At 36.3% G+C, this 20894-nt stretch overlaps 2 protein-coding genes and 1 pseudogene across 2 annotated transcripts; 2 read left to right on the top strand and 1 right to left on the bottom strand.

Annotated features, from left to right (window-relative positions):
- The first annotated feature begins 284 nt into the window (after window positions 1-284).
- Window positions 285-3767, top strand: LOC114723792 (B3 domain-containing transcription factor VRN1). The gene is made up of 4 exons (XM_028910028.1): window positions 285-510; window positions 2112-2763; window positions 2850-3049; window positions 3129-3767. Exons 1-4 carry the CDS (start codon window positions 451-453, stop codon window positions 3483-3485), a joined length of 1269 nt encoding a protein of 422 aa, XP_028765861.1. The 5' UTR covers window positions 285-450; the 3' UTR covers window positions 3486-3767.
- A 2765-nt stretch (window positions 3768-6532) lies between these two features.
- On the top strand, window positions 6533-7964 carry LOC114723782 (B3 domain-containing protein REM20-like). Its single transcript, XM_028910021.1, has 4 exons — window positions 6533-6616; window positions 6753-7137; window positions 7251-7375; window positions 7692-7964. The coding sequence occupies exons 1-4, from the start codon at window positions 6533-6535 to the stop codon at window positions 7962-7964; spliced, it is 867 nt and encodes a 288-aa protein (XP_028765854.1).
- A 4628-nt stretch (window positions 7965-12592) lies between these two features.
- LOC114723791 (extra-large guanine nucleotide-binding protein 1-like) lies at window positions 12593-17188 on the bottom strand (annotated as a pseudogene).
- Between the last annotated feature and the right edge of the window lie 3706 nt (window positions 17189-20894).

Here is a 20894-nt window from a genome sequence, read left to right as displayed (position 1 = left end):
TTAGAAGAGTTTTATACATTTTCTTTTATAAAAAAATATGTATTTTTAAAAGGTTATAAAGTTTTGTTTTAATTTTTCGTAATCTTAAAAAATGAATGAAGTGGTAATTAAGGGTTTACGATAAAAATTATAATTTTTAGTCATAAAAAAAGTTCGAAAAGAAAGGGACGAGATCAACCTGCGGAGGGGAAGGGGGCGACTCACCGAGTCACGGACTCGTACGAGTCGAGAGCCATCTCACGTAGAGGTTTTTTAAAGGTTTTAAAAATCGCTATTTGTTTGACTCAAAAGCAGAGAAGAGGGGGTTGAGAAGAAGAGGGGTGTAGCAGATCCGAAAGCTTTGGAAATTCTGCTCTCTGCAAACCCCAAAGGCTTCTTCTTTCGAAAGAAGGAAAAGGGATTTCAAATGCTTTGAACCTTCGTTTTTCCGGCTTTCCTAACACTCGGAGAATGCCGCGACCTTGCTTTCACAAGCTTATTTGTCCCTCCACGCTCCAATCCCGGCAGCTGGTACTTAAAATTTCCCGCTTTTCTCGCTTTTTCTAGCTTTCCGGTTATTCTGGGGTTTTCGGAATTTATTCTGTAATTGACGTTTGTAGTGGCTGTTCTTTAGTGGATTGGAACAATTTTACCGAGAGCGTACGAGAAGGGTATGATTGTGTTTCGGGTTCTTGCTTCTGCTCTCCACCTACCCTACCTCAAAACTTGTAGCCCCTTTCTCAAAGTTTTGATCCCCCCCATCGGTATATTTATATGGTTTGGTGAATAAGATTCTTCATAAAGGCCAGTACTTTCTAAAATTAACCGCTACCCAGTGGAATGTATGTCCAGTGAATTAGATTGAAACTAAACCTGAGATGTTTTTGAGGGTTAAGTTTTAAGGATTGTAAGGAGGTTTTCGGACAGTGCTTGATTATTAGTGCTACTTTGCTGTACTTTAAGTGGAGTGGCTTTATTGCTTTTTCTCTCGGTGAACACTGTGCAGATATAAGCACATGAATATTCTAGTGATTCATATTCCTCGACGGTGAAAGCTTCTACCTGTTTCTGGGGTTCATACTTGGGGAGTTGCGCTAGAAAACGTATATTCAGGGGATAGCCCGGGAGATGCTGGCGTTATTGAGGGGAGGAACTAAGGCTTTAATTTTGCAGACTTCTTAAGAAAGCGTATCTGCGTAGCTTTAAAAATAATTTCTGCACTGCTGTTTTGAGGAATAAGGAAACTAATAATATGATGCGGTGCAGGGGCTGTGCGAGGCGGAATTCTGCCTCTCCAGTCAAAACTGGTTTCAATACATCAAAAGTTCACGAGTTCACTTGTGTGGGTCACAAAATAAGTTAAATCAAAGGAAGAAACACTTCTAAATAGTGCTTATGCCTGAGATTTATATTCAAAGTAACGAATGAAGTCATTTGGGAGTCCTGTCTTCATGTACCTGCTATTTGAGTTTCATTAGTCACAGTTGAGTAACTGTTCTTCTGTTTGAAACATGCTGTTGTTCTGATATCGGCATGCTTAGATGACCTTTTGAAAGGTCGCGAGGAAGCAACAGCAGGAAAAGAAATCTTACTTTTGCATTGTTCAAGTAAGAAGTTTGGGTGATGTTCTTTGCTATTGATGGTTTCTGAGTTGTGTGTTAACTGCATGGAAAGGGATCTTCCCCCCCCCCCCCCCAAAAAAAAAAAATCATGTTGCCTTTAAATCAATAAATTGTTATTGAAGCATTTCGGTATTGCTTGAAAGTTACCTTGAGGTATGGTTTCTTTTTATTTGGGAGCTCTTTCATAGGCTAAGCTAAACATTTAAATTGGTGAAACTCATTTCTTATTATTATGGTAGTCTTATGTGAACTAGTCTAGTTGTGATTCTTGGCTGAACTAAATGCAGTGATAATCATTATTACAGTTTATTACACATATCAATATTCAATATAATACCTAAATTCTTTCTTTTAAATTTACCTGTTGTTTTCATGGGGTGAGCGGTGAGGGTCATGGGGTAAATTAAGGCAATGGGAAGGCAAACTGGATAATTTTCTTCCCCATAGTTTTTTTTCTTAATCACAAATACCGACCAATAATTGGAACCTAACATGAATTTTGGACCGCAGACTATTCCAGACAATTTTCTGAGAAAATTTGGGGGTGAGCTTTCTACAGTTGCTACCCTCACTGTTCCAGATGGCAGTGTCTGGCGAGTAGGGTTAAAAAAATTGGGCAACAGATTTTGGCTCCTCGATGGCTGGCAGGAATTTGTTCAGCGCTACTCCATTGACGTTGGTTACTTGCTGGTATTCAGATATGAAGGGAAATCATCGTTCAATGTTCATATTTTCAATTTGGCTACTTGTGAGATAAATTACCAATCAAACACACGAAGCAGTAATGAAGGGACTTTCTTTCCAAATCAACATCTTAATTTTGATGATATTGAAGATGAAGACGACTACATTGAATTCTTAGATTCATCACCTTCGTCCCTTACTCCTGGTGCATTGCAGAACAAGGCTTTTCCTGGAACTCCTGCGTTGCAGAATTTGTTCCATGGGTCTAAACTTAACTCCATAAACTGGGGAGATGGGGGGAATTCGCTTCCTCCCAATGGTGCCAATTCTCAAGAAAATCAATCAAGCAGAAATATAGGTGTTCAGTTTAATGCGGTCGAGTTCAAAAAGTCTACTGAAGAGCTAAAATTGCGTTTCTCCAATGAGGAAACGCAAAGAGTTAAAAAAACTATAAGAAAGAAGCGGAAAATGGATCCTAGTAAGCCTGCTTTACTCTTTTTTCTCTCCTTTTCTCTGATTTGGGGATCTAAGATTAATTTTACTCGTTATTATTTGGAAGTGCAGATGGACAAGAACCCTCAGCTCAACATGAACAAGAGGGGGACATACGCTATAGATTTTATGAAAGTGCTTCTGCAAGAAAAAGAACTGTGACAGCTGAAGAAAGAGAAAGGGCAATTAATTCAGCAAAAGCATTTGAACCGGCCAATCCTTTCTGTCGTGTTGTCCTGCGACCCTCCTATTTATACAGGGGATGCATAATGGTTAGCCATTGAACTCAGTAGGACTATCATTTTTATTCATCTTGAATTTATGATGCTAAACTCCCCGTTTGTTTTGCAGTATTTGCCATCCTGTTTTGCAGAAAAGCATTTGAATGGGGTTTCAGGATTCATTAAACTCCAGATCTCCGATGGAAAACAGTGGCCTGTTCGCTGCCTTTACAGAGGAGGAAGGGCAAAGTTAAGCCAAGGCTGGTTTGAATTTTCACTGGAAAACAATTTGGGCGAAGGGGATGTCTGTGTTTTTGAACTTCTTAGAATGAAGGAAGTAGTATTGAAAGTTACTATATTTCGTGTCACTGAGGATGCAGGATTGATGAGCCCTCCTATACATCAACACCAAAACGTCAGCCCGACTAAACTGTTGAATACTCCTATGCCACAAACCATCATCCCAGCGAAACTGATGAGAAACTAGCGGTGGTTCAGTTTCTGATAGCCCTATTGTACTCAGCCGATCTTGCTTCTGCGTGATCAGACGCTTTTCATGTCCATAAACATTTTAGGTTGTACACTTGAGTGGAATTTAGATGTTGTAGCTTGGGGAAAGATATTTTCTTGTCCTCTTGTGAGACTTGTGCTGTAAATAGGCTGTTGAATCTAGATTATGAGAAACTGTGCCAAGGTGCTGCTATGTCTGTTTCATATAATGATCTTGACTTTGGTTCACTCAGTTTCCGTCATGGTGATAGCTTCTTCACACTCGCTGCCTCTGTTAAAAAGCTTGAAATTATGAGTTCGATCTGTTTGCCTCCCAAGATTATCTTTTGTGCATGTGTTGACCCAAAAAAAAAAAAAAGTTTTTTCATAGAGTTTGAAATATTTATCGGAATTTTTCGTTCAGATTATGTGCACATTTTATACGCTTATTGATCGCATGGGAATCAAGCACTCCGTACATAGGCATCTTCGCCGTGTTCAGATGTCACAACGCCGTGGTTGCGCATAGTTCAATGGGTATCGTGTATGGCAAGAAGCTTGGGCTTATGAATTGAAATTTCTTTTTTATTTTGGGAATGCTACTTGTATGATTAAGAAGCTAATAATGTAGCCCTGTGATTATTACCATAAGGGTTTGTGAACCTTTTTTTTTTGGGGGGGTTCATAAATTAAAGTAGCATTCTTTCTAGTTATAATTAAAGTAGCATTCTTCCTAATTATATAGTTGGCCAAAAAAAAAAATCTTTCTAGTTATAACTTTCTAGTGTTATTTTCACATCCTCCACAATTCCTCTATTTTCCTTGATAGAATTGATTATTTTATGAAATTGTGGGCACTAATCTATTAATCCTTGCAAAGTCTTAATTGAGGAGTGATTCAAGAACTTTAACCATTGAGACCAAAGTAAAAATTGGCGTAAATTTCTCGCAACATAAAACTATTTATCAAATCATATATAAATTAGATAATATAAACATACTTATGTATGTATAACTACTTACTTTTCTTACAATTTTAAAATTAATAAATAAAATAAATGTGAGACATTTATAAGATTAATAAACATGGATATAAATATATATATTAGGATATGATTTGAATTTTAAAGGCTTTAAGTGGATATAAATATTGATTATACGGAATTGCAAGATGCATGTGAGTAGTTTAGGAAGACAAGTGAAGCTAAGCACTTAAAGAAAGGGTCATTTTCATCCAACAAATATGGCATATTCGAGCCATACACCCCACAGTCCTCTAGCACAATAATGGAATTATGTGAATTATTCACCCCTCCCTTCTTCCATATATGGCCTTCTCTCTCTTCTTTTCTCATCGTCTATCTTTAACCTTCATCTTCATTAATTACCACCAGCCATCAGCTCAAATTGACTTAATTGTTACCAACAACAAACGAAGGAATAAAAAGTGAGATTAGCCAAGAAAAGCATTAAAACTCAAAAAGACAAACTGTTGTTATCACCACAAGAAGATGTACTAGCTGGGCACTCGCATCAAGTTCATTCTCCAGCCACAGCCTAAAACCATTTTCACTTCTGTAGAAGCATTATGAGAAGGAACAACTCAGTCGCCGTAGAGCTTCTCTTCGAAGGGCTCTGCTAGCTACTGATCATCAGGTAAAGACACAAAGACAAAGTTATCGCGTTTTGTATTTGCATTATCGCATGACCATACGCACTAATACGAATAATCTGTCAATTTGATCTCTCGAGTTTTGCATCTCAGCTTCATCCTTTTTCTCCTTCTTGGTATGATCTTCTCCTTCATCTTCTTTTTTCTCGTCAGATAGAAACACAAGTTTTATTACCATATCTGAGAGTGAGTTGCCCATGATCTGTCCAGTGAAAGTTGGGGGCTTAGGAATCCTAACTCTTCACTCATCTTTTCAACAACTCCTACTATATTTTGGCACTATTGTCCTTTTATATTTCCCTGCAACAATCAGTTATCACTTAAACATATTCGAAGTATTCTTGTTAGGAAAGTATAGAGGCTCTTGAAGAAAATGCAATCAAAATATTGACCTCTCATTTCTTTGATTAAACACTTTTACAGCACTGTGTGTGTGTACTATTCTAGATTATCATAGCAGAACAGGCTAGACGCTGGCTAGACCCTTGCACCATTACTCTTTTTTTTTCTTTGACCAGATTGCACCATTACTGCTTGGCAGTTGGTATATTGCATATTCTTAACAGTCTTGTGTGTGTGGCGCCCACATTTTTGCCCCTATATTAAAGGCCTGGGCACCACGAACAACCTCGTATATATTCTAGGTAATAGTGGAGATGCCTAGGGAGTGGTCGTTGATCGTGAAATGAATAATGATGACAATTAAAGGTTTGTGCATGTGCATGTGCTGTGTGGGAGGTCTCTCTGTCAGGTTGCGTTTTATTGAGTTATCTTTTTCCAGGAAAGGTCTGTTTAAGCAAAGCTGCACTGAAATGGAAATGAGCATATATATATATATATATATATATATATTAACGCATAACTTTTATATAACTAGGTGCCATAGCCGTAAAGTATAATTAAACTGATAAACTCGAACAATTACTATTCTATGGGTTTATCAAGTAACGTGATTCGATGAATTTGAAATGTTTGCGTATTTCAAAGGTTTATGATGCACCGAAAATAAATATTTCATGTTTCAGTGAAGGTGCATTGTGAATTTTAATTATATTTGGTTCCTATGAATTGAGGCTTATACTAATAAAATTAATATAATTTCAAGACGAAAGAAAACAAAAATCCAAAAATTTACATTCCGAGATAATTAATATATAGTGATTGGCCTCATCATGATTCACTTTCTCTATTAAGATAACAGTAAAGCTTGAACTCAGAAATGGCTATTCTTTAGACCTCATATGCTGTCATTTCTCTTTAGACTTTGTTTAGCTTAGCATTTGAACTTCTCTTTGGCAGGTCAAAAAAAGAATGTTGGAGTTTGATTGCTGAATCAAGACTTGGAATTTGAAATTTTGATTATGTCTTCTTCGATGGATAAGCAAAAGAACGTCTCAGCTCATGAGTATCCTGAATTCTTCGAAGTATTCCTCCCTAAATACAACTCGGAAAGGATGGTATGATACCTAGCTACCATGGCTTCTGTAGCTAATTCAAATTTTGACTTTGAATATTTGTCTCGTTATTATCTTCTTCATTGGGTCACATAAATTTTTATTTTTTTTCCATATCTTCATTCTGATTTAATTGCAGCGTATCCCGAATGCTTTTGTCAAATGTTTACGTGAGAAAGTGTTAAAGAAAGCCATCCTCAAGAATCGTAGGGGCAAGATGTGGCATGTCAACGTAAGCAACATTAATGGCGGCCTGTATTTTGACCATGGTTGGCAGCAGTTTACCAAGGACAATTCCTTAGAGGTTGGATACTTCATGATCTTTTCATTTGATGGAAGTAATACGTTCAAATTCAAAATCTATAAAACAAATCGTTGTGAAATGATTGAGACCTATGAAGAAAAGGAAGAAGATAAAGAAAATGATTCTGTAGAGGAGGTAGAGGAGGAGGAGGAAGATGATGAAGATGAGGATGAGGATGCAGATGTTAAAGAAGAGAAGGGTGAACAAGTCAAGAATAGAAGTAGGAAGAGAGAATGCTTTCAGACAGAGTAAGTGTTTGATTATTGAAAACTTTATATTCAAATGTTGGTCTGCGTGTGAATTTCTATATACCTGCTGGTTTATTTTCAACAGGAGGTTCTTCGTCCAAGGCTAAACCAATTAGCCTTGTGGATTATGGAATTGATGCGGAGATGTATGTTGAGCCAGACAATCCCTACTTCGCAACAAAAATAGGAGGAAATAGGACAAACGAGCTGGTAATTACATCTCAATTATCTTTTATCTTCTCTCTTCTATCTCAATTATCTTTTATCTCTCTTCTATCTCAATTATCTTTTATCTTCTCTCTTCTATCTCAATTATCTTTTATCTTCTCTCTTCTACTTCTATGCTTTCACCATATATGCTCGCTTTTTGATCTCACAGTATATTCCCAATCGTATCATACGAGACTTCTCCATCAGACTAATAATTCTTCGGAGATGTTGCAAGGTGAAAATTTCTGATCTTTTTCTTTACATGTCTCACTTGCCCATATGAAAATTCCATAAAAGCTTTTAATCAATGATGAAGTTGCTCAACTATTTTTGGTTAATTAAGCGCCTTCCAAAGCATGAAGTGCAAGAACACCATCAAGAACAAGGAGCTTTTCAAACCCAAGACAGAAGCACATGTGAAGGGGAAGTGATCAAATGGAAAGATGGAAGATTGTGTATCAGAAAGTGGGCTTCGTTTTGCAGACGCAATGGGATCACCAACACTGACGTTTGTCTCTGTGAATTTCTGTTGGGAGACGACGGACAACCTCATACATTAGAGGTTCACATTGTTGGGATTCAGGCCTAAAAGGAGGAGGACGAGGAGGAAGAAAACAAAGAAGATGATGATTGACGATGATCATTGGAATTAGTAAACTTAATTTTATGTCTTTTAGGTTTGAGCCTTTTGATATCTTGTGTGAATTTATGAACTTGGAAATATGTCAGCTGTATGGAAACATGGGATTCGTATATAAGATGTTAATTATGGATCATTTGAACTGCCAACGAAGAATATGGATGAAAAAGACGAGGAAGAACACAAATGAAGAAGATGGGGATAGGTAACTAGGTGTCCTCACCACAGCTCACCGGGGAAACGGACGGTCCAGATGGAATTATATGGAAGCTTGATTCACTGAACGGTTAAGATTGAAGGACATCCCCAAACGACTTCGTTCGGAGGCACATCCGAGGATGCCCGTGGAAGGGCCGCTCAATGGATCCAGCAGGAGGTGGAGGTGAGGTCAGGCCCAAAATGTCCTATGAGTCCAGTAAAGCGACATGGGAGCCCATTGTCCAAAGTTCTTGTTTTCAATTTTCTTTTTTTGCAATTACCATTAATAACGGTAACAATATTTCGTATGCATAAGATCAGGTGCTGAGTCACTTAAAAAAAAAAAAAAGACGTTTTATTTTGGCACCAGAAATTTAAGTGCACAGCACATGATTACATTTACAGAGAGCTCAAAATTTTTCTAAAGAATATTCACTTCCGTAACATTAATTTTTTTAAAAATAAATTTCGATAGAGTCGTTCATTATTAAGATGGAAATATTTTTTAATTTTCTTATATAAAATAAAAAATATTTCTCAAAAATATGTTTGTATTCAAATTTTTAAAAAAAATTGAAAATTTGTAAATACTAAATAAAAAACGTATACAAAAATTTGTTGTCAATTACAAATTTAGTATTGTCAACATTAAATAAAATATTGTTACTAAACCTAATTTAAGATTTAGTAATTTCTATTTTTTTTTTTGTCATTCTCTCAGTTAAAAATATGAAAAAAGACAAAATCACATATTGATTTCTTTTTGGTTAAGAATCCAGACAGAAGATTGTGTACTAATTGTAAAGTGATTTCAGGAAATGGGGTGACTACTCAACATAGAGTACTTATTCTTGATGTACGTTTTAAGAGTATCAGGCAAAAGTACCATCAAGGGGTAAAACCCAGGGTTAGGTGGTGGCAGTTAAAGGGTGAGAAACGAGAGTTATTCAAAAGAACCCTTGTGGAGGAAGGGATTTGGGAGTCGTAGGGAAATGCAAACATGATATGGGAAGAGATAGCCACAAGGGTTCGTTTGGCAGGTAAAGAAATTTTGGGAGAATCCAAAGGTCTTAGTCAGAGAGATAAGGAGACTTGGTAGTGGGATAAGAGTGTGTAAGAGAAAGTCAAATAGAAAAGAGATTGTTTTAAGGCCATACACTCGTGCAATAGTGTAGAAAATTGGGAAAAGTATCAGTTGGCTAAAAAAGAGACGAAGAAAACAATGAGCGAAGCACGTACTAAAGCTTATGAAGGGTTTTATCAGGAGTTAGGAACAAAGACGGGAGAAAGAAATATTTACAAGATTGCGAAGCAAAGGGAGAGGAAAAAGAAAGATTTGGACCAAGTAAAGTGTATAAAGGATGAAGATAGTAAAGTGTTAGTTACTGATGGTGATATTAAGGACAGATGGGAGGCTTATTTTTACAAATTGTTTAATGAGGGAAGCAATTATGTGACTCGGGACTTACAGGACTTGCTAATTAACGAAGATGATCATAATTTGGCTTTATACTCAGGATCCGTATCAGAGAGGTTAAGGCAGCTCTCAAGAAAATGGACAATGGAAAAGCCGTTGGGCTTGATGGTATCCCTATTGAAGTTTGGAAATGTCTGGGAGATGAGGGTGAGGTATGGCTAACCAAGCTTTTTAATGAAATTTTATGCTCTAAGAATATGCCGGATGAGTGGAGGAGAAGCATTTTAGTTCCTATTTACAAGAATAAAGGAGACATTCAAAACTGTGCAAACTACAGAGGGATAAAACTTATGAGTCATATAATGAAGTTGTGGGAAAAAGTAATGGAATATAGGTTGAGGCTGGAGACTTCTATTTCAGAAAACCAATTTGGATTTATGCTAGGGAGATCTACTTCGAAAGCAATCTATTTACTAAGAGGGTTAATGGAAAGATATAGAAGTAAAAGAAGGGATTTACATATGGTCTTTATTGACCTGAAAAAGGCTTACGATCGTGTGCCAAGAGAAGTAATGTGGAAGGCTTTGGAAAAAAAGGTGTACGGGTTGCTTATATCAAAGCCATACAAGATATATATGAGGGGGTAATTACCACTGTAAGGACGCCTGGAGGTGAGACAAAGGACTTCCCTATTCAGATTGGCCTACATCAGGGATCCTCTTTGAGTCCGTACTTGTTCAACATTGTTCTGAATGTTCTAACTGAACCTATTCAAGAAAGAATCCCTAAGTCCATGCTTTTCGCGGATGATATAGTTCTCATGGCGGAATCAAAAGAAGAGATTAACACTAGATTGGAGTTATGGAGAAGGACGTTGGAGTCGAAAGGTTTCCGCTTGAACAGGAACAAAACAGAATATATGCATTGTGATTTTGGGGGAAGGCAAGGCAATGGAGATTTGGAGGTGAAGATGGGGGAGCAAATCATTCCTCAAGTATCAAAGTTTAAATACCTAGGATGCATTATACAGTAGGATGGGGAAATTGATGGAGACGTTTCTTATAGAATACAAACTGGCTGGTTAAAGTGGAGGAAAGCTACCGGAGTTATTTGTGATAAGAAGGTACCTGAGAAACTTAAAGGAAAATTTTATTGGACTGCTATAAGCCCGGCTATGTTGTATGGTAGTGAATGTTGGGCAATAAAAGGAAAACAAGAGCACAAAGTTAGGGTAGCAGAAATGAGGATGTTGAAATGAATGTGTGGTCATACAAGAAAAGATAGGATTTGAAATGAAAATATCAGAGCAAGAGTCGGTGTGGCACCTATCTAAGAGAAAATGGTTGAAAATCGCTTAAGATGGTTTGGACATATGTAGAGAAAGCCATTGGAGGCCCCGGTGAGGAGGGTGGATCAGACAAGATGGAGTCCCATAAAAAGGAACAGAGGAAGACCAAGAAGAACGCTTAATGAGGTCATTGAACGAGACCTCCTAGTCAATAACATATCTAAGGACTGGGTTGTTGACAGAGCACGATGGCATCGTGTGATTCATTTAGCCGATCCCACCAAGTGGGATAAAGCTGCTTGTTGTAATAATGTTATAATGAATATTAGATATTTTATTTTGCCAATACACCGCCGCCTCCATTTTGCATCTCTTGGGACTCAAGACCTCCGACTTGTCCTCAGTGACCAACTGACCATGTTGGATGGGTGATGCCGAAACACTTGGACACATGTTATTGGTTCAATAAATGTACCCAACAATATTTGTTTTGTTTTCAAGCTCTTGATCTAATCTCAAAAGTTTCTGGTAAAAAAAATTCTCAAAAAATTAAAGTAGAACATTAAATAATTATGTCTTTAATATGGGACATAATTACTGAGTTAATTTTGGTTTTAAATATAAGACCTATTTCTCATATTTATCAACTTTTTCTAAGTTATTTTTATGAATATTCTTTCAACTATAATCAAATAGAAAAGAAAAAGAGAATATTAAGAAAAAAGATTATAATATTTTAAGAAAAATATGTCATATATTTTATAATTAACTAGTCTATCTATTTTTTTAATCTAATTAAATTAATAAATTAATTAAATAGTTCTTGTATATATTAAGTATCGGGGAAGTATTATGCGATTATATTTCACGTGGACATGCGAGGAAAAGGAAGCCGCTAGATTTGTCCCACCGAATATCCCAAACCGCGACGGGGCATATGCCGTATGCTTTTCCTATGGGCTATCCTTAAATTTCCGGTGATTGCTTCCTCTATCCATTGTGCGTCCCCCAGCTCCCGTTTCTGACATTCATCGGCCACCACAGTTTCAGGAGGCCGCCATTTTCAAGGCCCTTCCCCTTTTTGTTTCTCTATATAAACCTTACCCGCTCCTCCTTCGTCCCCCAAGCTTCTTTCTAAACACCCAAAGTTCCAACAAACAAAGCACAAGAGGTTCTTGATTCAGACTCTGAAAATGTCTGCCATTGCTGAGATATGGATGGGCAAGCTGTCAAAGCTTAAAGCAAATATCACGCCTCCCAAGCCCTTGTCGTCGTCCAAAGCCAAACAAGGATCACAAATTGAGCGCCCTGTAGAAAAGGATGCTACGAACAACAAGAAGGACTACACAAGTTTTCGTACAGACACTTCAATGATGTCTGAAGCATCCGTGTGTTTGCTTATGGATCGATTCGTGCCTTGGTGATTATATATGTGTATATATGTTCTGATGTATTTGTACATCTCACTACACCAGGTTTACTCTGGCTAAACCTTTTTTGTTTCGGGGGCGATCTTAGAAGTATGCTTTGAATCGCTCTTGCTCTGGTTCATTCTCTAAAGAAATGAAAAGCCAGATGTATTGTCTCCTCTTTTGAACTGAGCTTTATCTTTGGATAGATCAAATTATATATTATTGACTATATTGCCAAGTAGCTTGACACGACGGACTAATATTAGCAGAAATTCACCTTGTACCATTGAGATCAAACATGATCACAAGCAACTCTTTCCTCCGATGCTTTGTGCAAAAGTATTGATTTACGCAAGTATATGGAAAGCTAATTGATTTACACAAGTATATGGAAAGCTAAAACGGAACATACCTGTTCTTAAATATGAATCTAGGTCGCAGCTTCAACCTCAAGAATGGGCAAACAACTTTCTGAGAATAGACATGGACTGTTCTAACAAAATAGTCTGTATATCAATTATCTGGGGGAAGAATCAGAAGGAGCTTGCCTCCTCTATTTCAAAGGTGGTTGAAAAAATCTCAGGCTGGCAAGAAGGTGGTATCCATTTTTCACATGCCGTGATTACTCTTGCATAGCTGAGGGCCTCGTCAACAGTATCAGGTTCTAAACCGGTAACCAGTGAAACAAACAGCTTTCGGTTTGTGAGAGATTTGAACAGCTTCTTGAACTTTACAGCAATATATTGGAAAGCACGGTGAGCTAGTGGGGTGTTATTGATTCGGTTACTTGTACAGGCGCTGTTTTGATTGTGACTAATCACTGGATTGAAGTCAGAAAACCATTCGCATTGTGTTAGAGGTACCAATTCAATCTTTCCTTAAAAAGATCAAATTTGTTCAGTATTAACAAGAATTTCTTGTCATTGAAGGTTGGATGTCTTATCATGTTCTCAAAGAGATGCTTAGCTGCGAGCATTTTGTTTGTAGAAACTCCATTGCTGTCAACTGTATGCTCATCATAGTCAGTTAAGGCGACACAGAACAAAGCAACATCCATGTCTTCAAACATCTCCAACCACTTACAGTTCTCTCCCAGGCTTCTGGGATGTACTCTGATCAGTTGGTACCTACAATCGAAACAAACAAATGAAAACTACGAAGCTCTCGTAAAATATGATATTTCAGGTTTCAATTCATATCTTCTCATCGCCTCACAATGTGGTCCCTTTCTAAAGCATGAAGCTTCCAATATTAGCATAAGAAAACTTTATCATCTGAAAATAAAAGGCGAAAAAAATTATGCGCCGTTCTAAGATGTTTGCCATCAATACTTATCTAAACAAATTATGGCATGCCTAAGAAAATTGGGGTAAAAGAAAAACTAAGAAAGGAACACTGTGTTAGTCATGTGCATGAATAAATTACATATTTTCTTAATCTGGAACTAAATTAAGCCTCACTGCATCACCAAAAAAAAAATGGTGAAGATCTGACCTGAAAGAAGGATCATGTCGATACTCTGAGAACACAGAGTCTTCATCAATTGGCTTGGGAAATGAAAATTCCATGGAAGCAAGACTGTTGGATAAGGCCATACCCTCGGCATACAAGATATCCATAACACAGGGTTCATAGTCTGTCTTGGAAATCTCAACAGCCTGCACATGAGGAATATGTTTAGATATTGATGGGTAGTAAATGCTCTCTTCGAAATGAAGTGATGCAGTTGCCGCATCAATGGCCATATGTGAGAGATGATAGATTTAACTAAATTGAGAGATTATCTTCCGCTGCTTGGATCATTTGATCTGAATATCAAACTCATACAAATATGATTCCGATGGCCATTCACTTTATGGAAACTCGAAACTTCCAACATCCAGAAGGGGTTAACCGGAGAAGAAATGAACGAAAAAAAAGATAGAGCAGCAGTGATACATTGATCAACTATGATACGTAGTACTTGAGAAACAACTAGGATAATGAAGCACAAAAAAAGATGGACAACCAAGCACCACGTACCCGGTCTAGAAAATAACTTGCATTTCTTGGTAGCATTTCTAACTCATTTCGTCGGCCGTAGGTTGCTTGAATGGCTGCATCCCTCCATAGCTCCTCTACAAGAGATGCATACTCGGACGTAGCTGCTGGAAATATCTCACCAAAATCACCCAACGCCATATATTTGATGAGTGAATCTGAGAAGGCTTTCAGTCTTGGGCTTATAGAATAAATTGTTGTTTCTGTAGTATTGCCTGTAATCTCTGCTGTAACTAAGAAGTTAGCAACTTCCCTCCATAACACAAACTACCAACTAATGGTGAACAGGCTTTTTTCCACGAGCTAAATTACGAGTTAGATAAATTATCCCAGAATTAAAGGTAGAAATACTAATATTATGAAGAAGAATCACGCCGTGCATACACAGAAGGCTTTAACAAATTCATCACAGTGATGAAGTATTCCGAAGAATGAACCAACACAACCAAGAAACTAGAGTCCCTGTTTGAAGCAGAGCGTAAATTAAATATAGAAAAAACAATTGCCAATTACTTTGCATTTGGCCAAGGACTAAACAAACATAGATCAAATTCATTGAATAATTACCAGATGAGGTGGAATCATTAACCATCCGTCTTTTCTTATTCTGCAGCAAACTCTCTTCGTGAAATTTCTCACAGCCCTCCAACAATATGCCAAGGTGGGTATACAGGTTGCTCTGGATCACCAGCTTGATATTTTGGAGCTCATTATGGGAGAAAGGGACATTGTACTGAAGCTTGGCCTAGGATGTCATGTTCAGTCTTTAGGGTCACTCATAATCATTTTATTACCAGTCATAAGAGAAATTTTAAACTTTGACAAAGGATTTACACCACGTACGGCACAAATGGATTTTGGAATGATAAAAATTTAGCAGAACCGAGCAAGCTTTAAGCTTGAATCAGAGCATAAGTTAATCATTAAATCAGCATCGTACATATGAGAATGCGTGGCCCCAAAAAAGCATCTTACCTGTTTAAATATAGTGCTTGTTCCAGATTTGACTGATCCAACAAGTAAAAATTTGTGAAGCGTTTTATTCTCAATACGGTGCTGGGTAACTGTATTGACTCTTTCTTCACTGCAAAGAGGGAGAGAGTTTGGACGCCTTGGCAGAGATAGCATCAAACAAACTAGCTTCGGTGCAGTCTGTAGGAGAGTAAGCCGACAATTATTGACGAATGTTCGTAACTATAACAAGAAAAATAAAAAGTCAACATAAAACTTCACGAGAATCACCTTATTCCATATGTACCCCTTGGTATTCCTCTGCCCCTCCTCTTTGTACGATCCATCAGCATTCACCCAAAAATTAGGCTTTCCTTCACATGCCACTCCTGCTGCCTATAAACAATGAACAGAATACTTCCATTTAACATAATCGAAATTATAAATTAAAAAAAAAAAAGAACATGCATGATTCTGCCTCGCATAAAAACCTTAAGCATCCAGCGCTCTTCTTTGGTAATCTCTCTACCGTTTATGAACACATTTGTGTTTCCATTGCTTGCATTTTCCTTCAAGACACCTCCAACGTCCAGCCGGGGGCTTATAAATTGAGTTGGCCGTTTACCCTCCTGTACGACCAAGCAGAGCAAAAAGATTTGAGGTATGCTTATAAAAACATCAGCTCCACCTCAAATCAAGGAGGGAAAACATAAGCAAGCATGCATCTTAATCTTCACCTTTCCCCATAAACCGGATGCCTTATCATACCAATAAAAACCTGGCTTTAGCTTTTTTGGTGGATTTGAGCTGCTCAAGAGTGACATCATCTGTTTCCTATTAAGTTGTTCCCCATTCACACAAACAAGTTCTGGTGGTATTTGGTTTGCTTCAGAAAACTTCTCAGCATGAATTATTTGTTTCACTTGCAGCTCAGACATCAAGTGCTTCAGCATCCGAGAACCTTTTCCCAAGGTTCTTCGTTTGCTTTCATCGATTCGATAGCCAATGCATGTAATGCATTTTCTTCCTTCAGGCATGCTCCCCATTGCTCTTATGACACAATTGCGGCAGTACTTTGCATCACAAGAAATGCAAATTACCTTCTCAGTGAAGCGATTACCCTTATGGCATCGATGGCATGTACCTTTGTTACCAGTTCTCTCAACTTTTGGTCTGACAGGGTACCTTCCAGCTTGAGAATCAACAGGTCTTTCGCTCACTACTATCATGGCATCTGACTCAGGATCGCGGAAAGTTACAGTTGAAGGTCGCTTGATATGTGTGGGTCTGGTTGTGTCGTTTTTACAGTCAGCTCCCCTGCAAGAAGAAATCTCAGAGGAGAGAGATTGAGAGTTCGAGCCCGATTCTGTTATTTCCGAGTTGGCGGGGTTCGGATCACTTTGAAAGAATATTTCCTCTTTATCATCAGTGCCCGATGAACCTGAGTTACTAATTCTGTTTGGAAATTCAATGGTTGAGGAATGGGAGTTGGATTTAGAGTCATAGTTTGCATGCCTGGTTTTCACAATGGGCTGGATGATTGGAACAGAAAGTTGATCAGAAGAAATAGAAGCTACAGAAGCAATTGGAATTTGATCAATTTTCAAAGGAGCTATTTCTGGGATCGAGTAATTTACAGCAGGACCATCATATATCATAGCAATGGAGTATTCAAGGTCATGATCGTCGTTATCTTGAGAAACTGATGAGGGCACCCCAGGCAGCCATTTTTTCAGAAGCGAAGCCATTCTAGCCAGTGTCAAACAAACTCTCACTCTAATTTGACAGACCCAGCCTGCTTCATAACCATTACTAACTAAAAGAAAGGATCATGCAAAGAACCCATGGAGCACAGTAGGTAATAAGAATATCCCGAAGCAAAAAAGCCACGAGACAAAGGCAAGACTCAATGAGAGCTTGAAACTTGAACATGATGGATGAGAACTGGGAAGTTATGGTGGAGAAGCGAAACTGAAAGGCAGGAGGCAGAAAGAAATGTCAAAAGAAAGGGGGGTGACTACTGACAAATGACAAGTAAACCCGCAGAAGACGAATATAGAAATGAACGCGTTCAGCTTTGAACGAGATTGCTTGGAACGGATCAACGAACTTTTATCAAATTCAATTTCATATACTAATTTGCATATTTACACACGCTGCAAAATATAATCCGTATAACATCGACCCTGAACCCAAACGCATCCTAAAATATTGAAATAGTTGTAAATAATGGTTGGGGAAAAGAAAAATCCAAATCTGATGCTTTAGGATTCTCAGAGAAGTCAGACGTCAAAAGTTCGTTACTATTTACGCACTACGTGATGATTTTTGCACCGAGGAATACGTTCATACAGTTCTTGCACAATTATTTGACTTCAAATATCGAAGACGCTGGTTAAAAATGTATGTTTCTAAAATATAATATTACCTCCAGTTTTAAATATAACATTGAGTTTATAATTTAATTTAAATTATAAATTAGATTTTATATTTAAAACTGCTAGTGAGTTTAAGTGGGTTGTGTTTGCAAATCATTTGAAGGGAAATTTTTTTTTTAAAAAAAAGTAATGGATAAGATAATCAAAGAATGCTCTTAGTAGACGGTCGAAAGAAAATAAATGATTGTTTTAGGATTAATATTTATATTCCAAAAAATTTAAGTGTTTATTATCGACTCATAATTCGTTTTTATAATATACAAAACGAGTTTGCTCCAAAAAAAAAAAACAAAACGAGATTTTTAAAAGGCCTATTTGCCATCACGATGAAATATATTTTTTCAGAAACATTATAATAATAAAACTCTTAATATATATATATATATATATATGTAATGATGTATAAATTTTGTCTTTAATTTTGACGAATTTGCATGCGTGTCCAAGGTGCTAATCATCAAAGACATTGAACTGCGTCACCTAATACTACCTCCAGTTTTTAATATAGGACCTTGTTTGATTTTTATTTTGATTCTAAATATAAGATCTCAATCCACTTTGTCTCTCATATTCATTTATTTTTTTCCAAGATAGTTCTTTTAGTTATATTAGTTCTAGCCAATAAAATTGATTATCAAGAATATTTTAGGAAAAACAACATCTATTTATTACAAATAACTAACTTAATTTATTTTTTTAATTTACTCAAATGAGTCAACTAGTTTTTATATTTAGGACCGGAAATAGTAGTTAAAATAATTTTTTCTCACAATAAAAAATAACTTTTGTCTAGTCGTATTGTTAAGATCTGAAGAATAAAAGACATCAGGGCAGGTGATATATTACATCACAATTATACACACGAACAAGGACAGACAAAAAAGAAATTAACGGTTTAAGCATAAAGTCTCATATTTAAATCTTTATAAATTCAAAAAGTATTTTTGAGGGAGTTACTCAGATAAGTCCAACAATACGCGATATAAAACAAATTAATGGGTTTTTTTTTTTGTTGGAAAAGACAAGTCAATGGCTGTGATTGTGACAAGACAAATTGGGCCTTAACTTTAGATAAGAATGTCAAGTGTTTGTTGACAGAAGAGCGAGTTTGCTTGGTCTGTTTTTATTAGTCATTTTCCATTTTTGAGTGGAACCCCTTCAATTTTTCCAACGTAGGTTTTGGGTCAAGGGAAGGAGCCACGAAAATTTATATCTCATCGATATTAATATAGCAGTATATCTTAATTCACACAAGCTTTAAGAAATAGTAGCATGAAAAATTATCCTGCCTCCTATCCTTAATACTACCTCCAATTCTTAATACTCCTCCGGTCCTAATTATAAAACCCAATTGACTTATTTGAGGAGATTAAGGAAGTAAGTTAAGTTGGTTATTATAATAAATAAGTGTTGTCATTCCTAAAATATCCTTGCTAATTAAGTATATTGGCTAAAACTATCATTATTAGAAGGATTATCTTGGAAAAAAATACATAAATATAAGAGACAAAATGGATTGGGTCTTATAATTAGGACCAAATAAAAAGTCAAATTAGGTCTTATAATAAGGACCGGAGGAGTATAAGATCTTGTTTGACTTTTATTTTGATCATAAATATAAGAATCCAATCTACATTGTCTCTTATATTTATCTACTTTTTTAAGATAGTCCTTCTAACAATGATAGCTCTAACCAATACATTTAATTGACAAGGATATTTTAGGAAAGACAATACTTATTTATTACAAACAACTAACTTAACTTTTTTCCTTAATCTCTTTAAATTAGTCAACTAGCTCTTATAATTAGGACCGGAGGTAGTATGAGAGTTTGTTTCATTTTTATTTTGATTCTAAATATAAAACCTCAATCCACTTTGTCTTTCGCATTTATCTATTTTTTTAGGGTAGTCCTTGCAATAATGGTAATTCTAGCCAATATGCTTGATTAATAAAGATATTTTAAGAAAAACAATACATATTCATTACAAATAATTAATTTAAATTATTTTTTAATCTGTTTAAATTAGTTAACTAGTTCTTATATTAAGTATTAGAGATATTATGAGTTTATCTTTTGGAAAAAAAAAAAAAAAAAACCATATGTAAGCCTTACGAAGAAGCCGCCACTCTCAGCCCACCCACACAAAAGAAGACATTTGCAGGGCTGGCATCAAGATTCCTGAAGAAAAGCTCTCTTGAAAGGAATTATTGGCCCATTCATTAGTGGACGTGCAAGTGAAGCCCAAATCTGAACACCTCCACGCTTAATGTATTGCCAGTGTTTGTTATTACTACCAGTATTAGTGAAAAATAAAATGAAAATATTTATGTGAAGTTCTTGATACCCATTATAATTGAAGAACTTAATGCAATAGATATAAAAAATTTAACCCAAGTATTAAAGAACTTGACATAATAAAAAAAGCTCTAGTCTTCTAATGAGGCATCACTTTGGGACTTTGGGTAAATAGAGGTGTTTCTTTTTCAAAGACGAAGTCAACACATATACTCCCTTTGATTCTTAATATAAGAAATAATCAATTAATCGAGTAGATTGAGAAAGTCAAATAAAATAGTTTATTACATCAAATATCACATGATCCCCAAAATATTCTTTATGATATTATATTCTGTATTAATTTATAAATTATGTAAGTTAGTTTTGAAAAAAATAATCAATATGAAAGACAAGTAAATTGAGAATTTTTTTTATAATCAAAGTAAATCTCTCAACGAACTTTTATATTAAAAATTAGAGAGGAAAATGCAGGCAAACTAGAAAATGCTTCTTTTTTTCTGTAAAAACATGGTATTTATGTTTTTTTTTAACACATCAATAAGCTAGACCTAGCATGTGGTTGAGGTGGAACTAGTTTTGATGTCCATTACAATGATAAATATTTTGGTGCTTATTACTTTAGTGGAATTTATATTATGATGCTTATCACTTTGATGAGTGATAAGCATCATAATATAAGTGACCTTATTGTACGGTTTAGAGAGCACTCTGTGCATGTGATGCAAGTGCCATCCGTCGAGTTGTTTAACGATATAAATAAATTCAAGCCCACAACACGCATCAACGTAGTGCTATGTTGTTGGAGTAACCAAAGCTTTAATTGCAATACGTTG

The sequence above is a fragment of the Neltuma alba genome, unplaced genomic scaffold, assembly GCF_004799145.2.
Source record: "Neltuma alba isolate B1F8T4 unplaced genomic scaffold, ASM479914v2 tig00012154_pilon, whole genome shotgun sequence".
In the NCBI taxonomy this organism is placed as follows: domain Eukaryota; kingdom Viridiplantae; phylum Streptophyta; class Magnoliopsida; order Fabales; family Fabaceae; genus Neltuma; species Neltuma alba.
The sequence above is the reverse complement of the archived record's forward strand: the minus strand, read 5'-3'. Positions and strand labels throughout refer to the sequence as shown.

Bases quoted from the DNA above. Each gene is read 5' to 3' on its own strand.
- LOC114723792 (XM_028910028.1), top strand. From the start codon at position 451: ATGCCGCGACCTTGCTTTCACAAGCTTATTTGTCCCTCCACGCTCCAA. The intron at 2,764-2,849 runs GTAAGCCTGCTT...TTGGAAGTGCAG, and splicing joins GAAGCGGAAAATGGATCCTA to ATGGACAAGAACCCTCAGCT. The intron at 3,050-3,128 runs GTTAGCCATTGA...TTTGTTTTGCAG, and splicing joins TATACAGGGGATGCATAATG to TATTTGCCATCCTGTTTTGC.
- LOC114723782 (XM_028910021.1), top strand. From the start codon at position 6,533: ATGGATAAGCAAAAGAACGTCTCAGCTCATGAGTATCCTGAATTCTTC. The intron at 6,617-6,752 runs GTATGATACCTA...ATTTAATTGCAG, and splicing joins AATACAACTCGGAAAGGATG to CGTATCCCGAATGCTTTTGT. The intron at 7,376-7,691 runs GTAATTACATCT...TCAATGATGAAG, and splicing joins GAAATAGGACAAACGAGCTG to TTGCTCAACTATTTTTGGTT.